The sequence below is a fragment of the Danaus plexippus genome, assembly GCF_018135715.1.
Source record: "Danaus plexippus chromosome 13 unlocalized genomic scaffold, MEX_DaPlex mxdp_15, whole genome shotgun sequence".
Classification (NCBI taxonomy): domain Eukaryota; kingdom Metazoa; phylum Arthropoda; class Insecta; order Lepidoptera; family Nymphalidae; genus Danaus; species Danaus plexippus.
In genome coordinates, this window is record NW_026869849.1 from 2655435 (window position 1) to 2665799 (window position 10365).

At 32.1% G+C, this 10365-nt stretch overlaps 2 protein-coding genes across 2 annotated transcripts; one reads left to right on the forward strand and one right to left on the reverse strand.

Annotated features, from left to right (window-relative positions):
• The first annotated feature begins 287 nt into the window (after window positions 1–287).
• On the forward strand, window positions 288–7345 carry LOC116770011 (protein xmas). The gene is made up of 10 exons (XM_061527704.1): window positions 288–566; window positions 642–851; window positions 1089–1201; window positions 1435–1540; window positions 1678–1824; window positions 2015–2132; window positions 2347–2529; window positions 2949–3036; window positions 3142–3377; window positions 3463–7345. The coding sequence occupies exons 1-10, from the start codon at window positions 496–498 to the stop codon at window positions 7276–7278; spliced, it is 5088 nt and encodes a 1695-aa protein (XP_061383688.1). The 5' UTR covers window positions 288–495; the 3' UTR covers window positions 7279–7345.
• Window positions 7346–8329: 984 nt separating this feature from the next.
• On the reverse strand, window positions 8330–9003 carry LOC116770182 (zinc finger HIT domain-containing protein 3). Its single transcript, XM_032661544.2, has 3 exons — window positions 8805–9003; window positions 8598–8740; window positions 8330–8513 (listed from the first exon to the last, which is right to left on the reverse strand). The coding sequence occupies exons 1-3, from the start codon at window positions 8864–8866 to the stop codon at window positions 8344–8346; spliced, it is 375 nt and encodes a 124-aa protein (XP_032517435.1). The 5' UTR covers window positions 8867–9003; the 3' UTR covers window positions 8330–8343.
• Window positions 9004–10365: the final 1362 nt, after the last annotated feature.

The following is a 10365-nucleotide window of genomic DNA, read 5'->3' on the forward strand; positions in this document are numbered from 1 at the left end:
ATATTTAGTATAATATATTTTAAAATCAATATTCTAATCCATTTTTCCAGTTTTTTATAACACATATAATAATTGATGTTGGATTTATAAAATATAGGATTTTTTTGAAGTCATTTTCGAGTTTTATCTGTGGTTTAAATTTTTGAGGCTAAAGAATATAGGTGTAATATTTTTTTAATAAAGTTTCAATCTTTACAAAAGTGTTTGGAATACCCATATATGTATATACTGTTTTAAAATTTGTACTCTGTTTTAATAAATGTCAAAAAACGAAATTAAAATCAACTGACAGGTCTCACAACTAACCGCTTTACGTCCACAAAAATTGTCATTTCTCAGTTATCTGTGTGGCTTATTTGTTTAGAAATTATTCTTTTTAATGAAACTAAATATTTCAAATGTAAATTACGTTACTTTCCCCAAGTTGATTATTTATTTTATTAATATACACGACATAAAAGATTGTTAGGTTATAAATCTCTTAATTTTGTAAACATGGATAATAGTCCACAGAAGAAATTAAGAGGATCCATTTTAGATAAGGTCAATAATAGGACATCCATCACGTAAGTTCATTTCATACTTTTGCTAATCGATGCACCAAGTGTTCATTAACCGAGTAATTTTGGTCTTCGTTATAGATGTTCTAACGTTCCTGACTGTTTATTCGAAGCCAAGATTGCTGAAAAGCATTTTTGTAAGTTTGGCCGAGTACAGAGAATTAGACTGCTGCCCAAGAAGCATATGTGTGTTATAGAATATGACCACCCTGGTGCTGCAGAGAGAGCTGTCCTCAATGCTGGTGCTTTTGATGGTTTTATGTTTGATGTCACACGATCAAAGCCTAGAGTGTTAGTATTTTAGCTCATCTCCTATCTACCTAGATTTTGAAGTTTATGAAGTTTTTAATATTATCTCAGTGGTTCATACAAATTAAATTAATATTTTATCCATAGATTTGAAGCTGTTTAAATAACTGTGATTAATAAAAGAAATAATTGTATATCTATATATCTTGAGAATTTTCATTCATTATAAAATAATGCAATAGGTTTTCTATATATAGTTATTTTATTTATTCACTTTAGGAGACGGAAAAGTTCAAAAGATGAAGACCCTGATTGGGTTCCGGATCCTGAAGTAGAACAGGAATTAAATGCTATGAGTGGTATAGAGACTTACAAAGTACCCAGGAAGAAATGTGAGTGATAAGCCCCATATGAATTACTTATATTAATATATTAAAGGAGGTTCGTACAAGCAGTTTTGTTATGTCAATAGATGTTTATGGAAGAACAGTGTATAACCAAAACATGTTTATGCTATGAGAAACTCATCGTATTAATAGTTGTTCAGCGAAAATTGTTATCAAATAAATGTATAAAATCTGATTTTATCTTAGTATGTTCAGTGTCAATAAAATTTATATTACAGTACCAGGCATGGGACCTGGCATAGTCATATCAAAGGCCAGAGCGATGGCTCCACCGATGAAGAAGAAAAATCCAATAGCACCTAAACGCACAAAACCCACCATAATGTAAGTCATGGATATAATTCTACATTATATGGTGATTACTTCAAAAATAACCAAAAAGATATTATTATATTGGGTGCTATAAAAATATATAAATGCTACCATATAGAATAAGATAGATAACAGATAACTCATTGCAGGAACCAACCAGCTAATGCTGAAGCTCCGATAGTTATAACGGCCACCACTCTGAGCAATCGTGAAGCGGCCATGGAATTAGACAAGCTAAGATCCAGAGTTTCCATCACCCCTGATGAGAAGTGGAGGACATTGGATGCAAGAGATAGGTAAAATTACAAAGATTAATAGTAAATCTGTTTAAATGTCTTGATTTAAGCAAGAACTTACAACTATTGATGAGATCAAGTCGAGATCTGTTAAAAAATAATAATAATCATGGGAGTTACAATAACCTTACCAGCTAATATGAAGCTAACAGTTTGAGCACTATTGATGTCATTAAAATGTATTTATTAGGATTTTAAGAGCATGGGGCGGTGCTGGTTCAAGAGTGAAGGTTGGTGGAGCGACTATTGGAACATGTCCTGATATGTGTCCGGAGAAAGAACTGTTGCATCGACAGTCTGAACATCAGGTGAATAAACCTCAACTGTTATTATAATAGTAACATAATACAATCGGCCATGACAACCAGAGCATTTATAACTGTACAACATTACTATAAAGTATTAATGTTTATGATTTTTTATGGATGTATGTTTTGTAGAACAATGTCTCTTATAATACAAATATGTTAAAATCATTACTATATAAGGCATAATCATTTTATTACTTAAAATCATTTACAGTTGATGACATTGGAGACGATACCGGGCTCAGATGGTCTATTGGAGCCCTGGCGTGCAGTTAAACAGTACAGTCGCAGTTCAGCTGACCAAGAGATTCCTATGTGCTATGAACTCAGACCAGCCAGGGTTCTCATGAGAACTTGTTCATACTTGCTACATGAAATCGCCGACACTAATAGACAGGTACATACTTTGACAAAATATGTCATTTTTTATATTGGAAATAGTATTCGATAGACTATCTTAAGTTATGTATGAACTTTTTGAATTGTCAGTGTTGGGTTAACAAATGATCACATTTTTATATGATAGAATAATTTCTAACATATAATGGACTAAACATTATGTCTACCATTGCACTGTTTTGTTTTTTTTTGTCAAGAATTTAAAAATATTACTTACGGTATATGTATGTAATATCTTGTCTGAAAGTTTTCATAAATTGTATTAAGTTGAATATACAAAACTAACTGCATATGATGCGATATATGTTTAATTCTGTATCAACATCAAAGTTTTAAATATCTATCCCTTGTTATGGTCATTCAACTTGCTATTTAATACAGTATAATTAATTTTTTTTAATAATTACAATTCTTAAGGTGACCCTAGCTGACTGGTTCCATTTCATGTGGGATAGATTTCGTGGAATTCGTAAGGACATCACGCAGCAAGCTTTGTGTTGCGCTGGTAAATATGCAGAGTCCAGTACTAAGTAGCGAATCGAGTATTAAAATGTTTAAGGCTTTCAGTTTTGGTATGCGGCTATATGAAATGATTAAAAAATGGTTTCAGAATCAATCAAAATGGTGGAGATCTGCGCTCGCTTCCACGCGCACTGTGCGGCTAGACTGGCTGACTTAGAACACACTCAGTTTGACCAGAAGCTGAACACGGACAATCTGACAAAATGTCTGCAAACATTAAAACATATGTATGCGGACGTCAGCGCTGAATCTAAACCTAATGAGGCTGAATTTAGAGGATATATCGCTTTATTGAATCTCGGTGACGCCAATTTTTGGTGGGAAGTGCGTGTTACATGCTAAATAATTTAGTATATGGTATGCAAAATTTAATACATACTTTTTAATTATTTTTTTGTCTTCCTTTCAGATAAAACAGCTACCATACGAGATCCAGAAATCTGAATCGATAACTTTCGCTCTACAAATATACGCTGCTCTTGATAATAATAATTATGTGAGATTCTTTCGTCTCATTCAAGAGAAGGCGACATACCTTCAAGCGTGTATTCTATTGAGGTATTTCAATGACGTCAGAGCTAGAGCCTTAGCTAGAATTGTGAAAGCGTACGCACCCAGAGGTGGTGCTCGATATCCAGCGGAGGATATGATGAATATTCTAGCTTTTGAATCTATAGAGAGCATGAAGTCATTCATAAATCATTATGGCCTGCGGTTCGCGAAAAATGAAGAAGAATTAACAATAATACTGAACAGAAATCAATTCATCGAAGACAGCGATCCATATCCGTTATCAAGAGCTATAAATCTGATAGAGTCGAAGAGGCAAAATACGGTCGGTGAAATTATATCTGGAGGTCAAATGCCTAGATATGATTTTGAAAACGTACCTCTTTACTCTAGCTTCGGTATTGATGGGAGATTGAAAGAAATTTCTTTATTGGCAGAAGATTTAGGATACAATACCATAAACGATAGCGAAAAAGATGTCCAAGGCCTAAAACTGGAGATGCAAAAACTCTCGCAAGAAGGTAGAATACTTGCGGTGTCACAGAAGATTGAGCCAAGGAAGACTTTATTTGTCAAACAAGACGACAGTCCTAGACGAGAAACCGTGTTTGCTAAACCTACCGTTGAGATAAATTCAAATATCAATAAATTTTCCTTCCAACCGCCTATTCCGGTAGCACCAACAGAAGTAATTGCCAACTCACCGGAAAAGGTGTTAGATAGTCCAAAGAACATATTTACTTTCTCCAAGCCTCAGAAGATTGAAACAAATGTGTACCAATCTAAGTTAGCATCGAATTTGTTTTCGCGTCACGAAAACGATAAATATAACGCAGACTTACCGAAGCCGAACGTATTCGCGTCAGCGAACCATAGCAAAAATGTCTTTGAAGTTGCTAAAAGTGCATTTAAACCTTCTGAATCGAGTGATGTTTTTAAGAAACCAGCCAGTAATTCTATGTTTGGACAACAAACAAACAAGAACGAAGCCACGAGTGGTAATATATTTACAAAAAGCACATTATTTTCACAAACAGATCCAAAGAATATTTTCTCAACGGCTAGGCCAAATGTATTTGGAAAGGCGCAAGAAGGCAACGATAAAAGTGCTAATATTTTTTCTAAGCCATTGCAAGATAAACCCAGTAATCCGGGACAAGTTTCGAGCATTTTTGGCTCAGGCAGCAATGAGACCACAGCAAAAACTACTTTCAAATTGGGTAATAACAATGCAAATCCCGTTCCTTATTCTAATGGCGATCAATCAATTGCAACGTCACCAGGAAGCTTATTCAAAAGTGCAAACCAACCGTCATTTCCAAGCAACAAATTCACAATATTTCAAAGTAAAAATAAAGCTCAGACAGTTGCCGATAATATATTCAATTCTGTGAAAGTACCACAGACTGATGTTTATGATTTTGATCCCAATCAAGAGAACACTGAGAAACTTGAGGAAGACATGAAACAAAAGATGAGAGAAGAGGAAATGAAGAGGCAAGATGAATTGAAAAGGCAAGAAGAGATAAAGCGGTTAGAAGCTGAGAAACTTGCTTTACAAAGAAAGGAGGAGGAACGGAAAAGGGAAGAACAAAGAAGAATGGAAGAAGCCAAGAAATTAGAAGAAATAAAGAAAAAGGAAGAGGCAAAGAAACAAGAAGAGTTAAAAAAGAAAATTGAAGAACAAAAACGGCTTGAACTTAAAAGAATTGCAGAAGAAAAAGAGAGAAAATTCAAGGAAAGAGTTGAAAAGGAATCTCGAGAGCTCATAGAAGAACTGGTTGATGAAATAGAAGAAGAAACAGTCAGAAGTATTTTGAAGGAGGAAGTGGATGACTTTAACAAGTTGCTATCACACGCACGCGATTTTAATGAAAATATAAGTATGGAATTGCTCAATGAAATATGTACTTCAGAATTAAAAGCTGAAATATTTAGAACCAAGAGGATTATGAAGAAGTGGTATTATATTTGGCGTAAACATTTTATTAGAAATTTCAAGCGACGTAGTCTTCTAGACGATACGCCATTGTGGTTGCCAGATAGGAGTCCGTTACAAGAAGCTAGGTTATTGAAAAGGAGATCGGAGAAATCGGCCCTGGATAATATGAATGCTATTCACAGAGGATATAAATTTGTTGGTGAATTGAAACAACTCCCTAGTCCGAAGCCATATAATATTCTGGATATAATAAGATCGCCTCTTATAAAACGTATGAAACAAATAGAATATCCCTACGACAAGTGTTTCTTTTGGAAAGCTCTATTAGTGTCACCTGGAGCTAATGATTACTTACATAGAAAAATAAATGTTAGAAAATGGATTCGAGAGGTCTTTGGCGACGGCAGACGGCATGATATAAGTGATTGTTTGATTCACGTGGAAAAAGAATCGTGGAATAAATTGATGGATTTCGCGATATCTATAAGCTTATTAAATAAAGACAGCTTACACGAGTCAAACGAAGCTTTAAGTGGCGCCAATGGTATATTGGTCTACGTTACAGAAAATGATGGCAACACTGACGCAATTATCGAGCTAATACTGAAACAGAAGCATCAATATCAAATAATTCCCATAGCAGTCATTATGCCAAATAAAGCTATTACGGACAGGAGATGTCTAGAAGAAAAATTAACATTATGGCAGAATAATAATGTCATATCAGCATATAAACTCTTTTATGTGGATTCTGTGAATGTGGACAGATCAATTGACTCTTGTACTAAAAGCGCTCTAAAGTGGCTATCCAGAAACTACCCCAAGCCTCCACCTCTTGAGATAGACTATCTCAAGTCTATCTGTCAAAGATATCTTGGTAATGATATATGGGCTAGGTTGAAATCGGATAAGAATGAAAGGACTAATTACGTACTTAAAGATTTACAAAAACTCGTTGCCTGTTACAACACAGCCGTTGACGAGTTATGTCATGTTATAACCAACGAAGACCTATTCAATTATCCCTCGTTTCCTTTAGAATTTGTCAAGTATTTAGACAGCTCATCCCCATATCCTAAACCATTTGAATTCATACCGAGCAGTGCAAAACAAACAGATAATACAAGTTTTATAAGGAGGTTGATGCACAAATTAAAACTTCCAGATCCATCTTCACAATTTCTACCAAAAACCATTTTAAATATGCAAGAACAAATTGGTAAATACTGCAAGCAAATTGGCTGGTTTTCCAATCCTGAGGACGTTATGTGCAAAGTAGTTGCTCTCATACCACAAGAGTTATGTGATTTTGATATGCCTCATGAAATATCTGATAATCATTTAGACCAGCTCAATCTGGTCGATGTTTTAAATGTTATTGTGTATGAAAAAATTAATAGTCTCGACAATTTTGATAATAGATTGGCTGTTTATTTAAAACCTGCCTTGGATGAATACAGAAATACAAACTTTTTGTTAGAGGTGGATGTTTACGCTGGAACTAAACATAGAGCTTTAGATTGTGAAGACGATTTGGACTATTATATACGAGCAAAACGTCGCAAAATAGCTTCTGGTGCAGTGGAACAGCTGATGTTGGAAGACAAAGAATGCTCTCTGGTCGAAGACAATATACAGACGGCAGATCAAAGTATACACATATTGAATTCCTGCCACGACGCTGTATCTGAACTTGAAAGACAACTGGATGAAGAAAAGAAAAAATCTGAGGCACTCGAAAACCTCTTATTGATGGCACTGTCGAATATATGAATGAGACTGTTGAAGTAAATGTAATTACTATTTTTTTTTTATTAAATCAAAAAAATATTTTCATAAATATATTGTTTTTGTTCAGATTGATTTAAACCACTTCCAGAGAGCAGATAGGTAAACAATTTTAGTAGCTATTATGGTCTTGAAAAATGTACTTTAATGATAAAAGAATATTAATGAAGATTGAATATAATACGTCCGGCTGTCGATGACCATGAGGGTTGATGTGACTGAAAAAGATAAGTTTGGTGAGATAGTTTTAAGCTTGGAAAATAAAAAAAGTAATAACTAACATCTCATTTATACGATAGTGTAGAGAAGGCATATAACTGCTTTAAATAAATTGGGTACCAACAAATTTTTCTACATATTATAATAAGTGGTGTAAATATCCTGTTATTAGAATAGATTTATTTGGCATAATATGGTGACAATGAGATCTAAGACTCGCGAGTATTCATTTAAATGAAACTAATATTTTCGTATTGCTACGAGTATTTTATTTTTAAAAACTGCATACTCCCGACGTTTCAGTTACTTTGCAGCAACCGCGATCACGGGCAGACGAGGTGTGACACTTCTAGATAGTTCAACAAACACCTCATTCAAATATCGATCAATTGTAATTAAGTTTTTAGGATCATGATAAGTACAAGACCCTGAAATATTATCAATAAGTTATAGCATTTAGATTCACCAACAAAACCAAGATTTAGGTATCTTTCATTATTTATCTTTTTAATTTGGCAGCAATTCTATATTTCCTCGAGTTACTTATGAAGCCATCTTGTCATTATTATTCACACAATTTTTTTTTAATGTACAAATTGTAAGTTGTCCATATAATAGTGGGAATAAATAAACAAATTCTTCAATAATTAAATTACATTTAAATTTTATATCTGATACTGTTGTTTTTTACATTTACACCCAATTCCATGTATAATTAATGTTTCTTGGGATATCTTAACAAGGTTGAATGGTTATAATTGAACAACAACTTGTACTAAAAGGTCATTTCCAAGGCATAATTAAAAAAAATTCAATATGAGTATTAAATTTTTATTCTTCTGTTTGGACAACTTTCAAGCATGCATCAACAAATTCTGTAAATATTGGTTCTTGCATGTATTCATCAATCAGTACATCTGGATATGTAGATTTGTCTAGTAATGTTAGTATTTCCCTCACATGTGGATTTTCAAGACATTTTTTTAATTCTTTTGATTGTTCTGAAAAAAATATGTATTTAAGAGATTCGTTATATTTTTTAATAGTTGATTTTCAAACTAATCTAATCTTTTAGTAATACATACCCAATAACTTCAATTTTTCTAACGGTACAGTATTTTCAGTTGGAAACGCATATGGTTTTGAATATTCTTGTGTAATTTGAGGTTGTTGAATAGGTGGCTCACATTTACTCTCTTTGTGCAGCTTACAGCAAGCAACTGAACAACTATGTAACACACATTTTATGAATAAAACCAAATATATTTAAAAAGAACGTGTGTAATACTTACTATGGTTGACGACAAATAGGACATTTATATTTCGATTGTTCACCGCAATGTATACAATCCATTTGTATTTTTAATGTTTATTAAACGTCATCTAAAAGTTTTTTTTCAAATAGGACAAAAACTAGGTTACTCAAAAATTTTAACTTTGTTTTCGTTAAAGGTTATGTCTATAAACATTAAAGTTATCACGTTTGACACATGTCACATAATAACCTGACATTTATCTTGACAATTATCAAGAGGGTGCCAACATCAAAATTTGTCGTAGTATTTAAATTTTAAAGGATGGTTCTGTAAGTAAAATCTTAATTTTTGATTCACTATTATTCTCTATTTAGTTTACAAATTATAGAATGCGCGCTTTAGAGGACATAAGCAAAATAATAAAATGTGAATCTTAGATCATGAAATTATAAAACTAACGAGTATTATATACTAGTTTTTTTTAAACACCGAATTTATTAATATATGTTTTCTTGTGTGTAATTTTATGTACTCTAAAATTAAATATTGCCTTTTCTTTGAAATGTCAATATATTATCTTAAAGAAATAAGGACTTCAGGTCAAACACCTTCAATACAATTTTCGGGTATTGCACTCTTGGTGTTTAATTTATAAAAATATTTTTAATAACCGCTATGTCTGTTATCGTTATCTTTTTTTTCTTTATTTTCATTCATTTAAAATTATCTAACTGCAAATTAAAACGGATAAATTACTTTATAATTTTTAATGATATGAATCGCTTATTTTATCTTATAAAACATTTTATTTTTTGCGTCATTATTATTAAATTGAACAAAACAACATAACTGGGCTTTCCGAGCGGTGAAATATATATTATAAAGATTTTCGGTATTAAGTAATGGAGACACATCATCAAAGAATTTTCCCCTTAATATAAAAAGAATATTGCAGATCGTTTTATTTAAGACCAAAGAAAATTTTGGATTCTAGATTCTCATATAGGTATTACCATTGTTAACAAAGTAAAAATATTGACATAATTATATAAAACTTGTCTACAGACGCACCGAATTTATCGTGAATCGGTTTTTATATATTGTGAAGTAGACTTCTTATGTAAATTTTTTACCATTTTAAAAAAGGAGGAGATTCAATTCAGCGACGTGTTTTTTGTATGTACATACGTTATCACTTCGATGAATATTAATAAATTTAAAGAATCTTTTCTGTTTGTTTATACATACTTCAGACATAGTTCCAAATAAACATAATTAAAATTAATTCATTCTTTTTGGATCACAAAAAAATAATGAAATCGTCTATATATGTTTTGATTTAAGATTCTTTTCAGTAAATGTTTTCACTTAAATTTTTTTATGAATACTAAACTTTCTAAAAACATACTTATTTAAAAGGAATACATTTTAAAGGTATTTTAAAGTCTACATGTACTAACATAGTATTACTGACCTAAACAATGAAATAAAATAAAAAAAAAAACAATTATCTAGCGGTCGAATTTAGAGAACTTATTTTGAGTATGTTAAAACAATGCTTTAATTTCTTCAAAATAAGTGTGGAAGGACAAATCAT

Bases quoted from the DNA above. Each gene is read 5' to 3' on its own strand.
- LOC116770011 (XM_061527704.1), top strand. From the start codon at position 496: ATGGATAATAGTCCACAGAAGAAATTAAGAGGATCCATTTTAGATAAG. The intron at 567-641 runs GTAAGTTCATTT...TCTTCGTTATAG, and splicing joins AATAATAGGACATCCATCAC to ATGTTCTAACGTTCCTGACT. The intron at 1,541-1,677 runs GTAAGTCATGGA...AACTCATTGCAG, and splicing joins CGCACAAAACCCACCATAAT to GAACCAACCAGCTAATGCTG.
- LOC116770182 (XM_032661544.2), bottom strand. From the start codon at position 8,866: ATGGATTGTATACATTGCGGTGAACAATCGAAATATAAATGTCCTATT. The intron at 8,741-8,804 runs GTAAGTATTACA...TGTGTTACATAG, and splicing joins CCTATTTGTCGTCAACCATA to TTGTTCAGTTGCTTGCTGTA. The intron at 8,514-8,597 runs GTATGTATTACT...TATTTTTTTCAG, and splicing joins AGAAAAATTGAAGTTATTGG to AACAATCAAAAGAATTAAAA.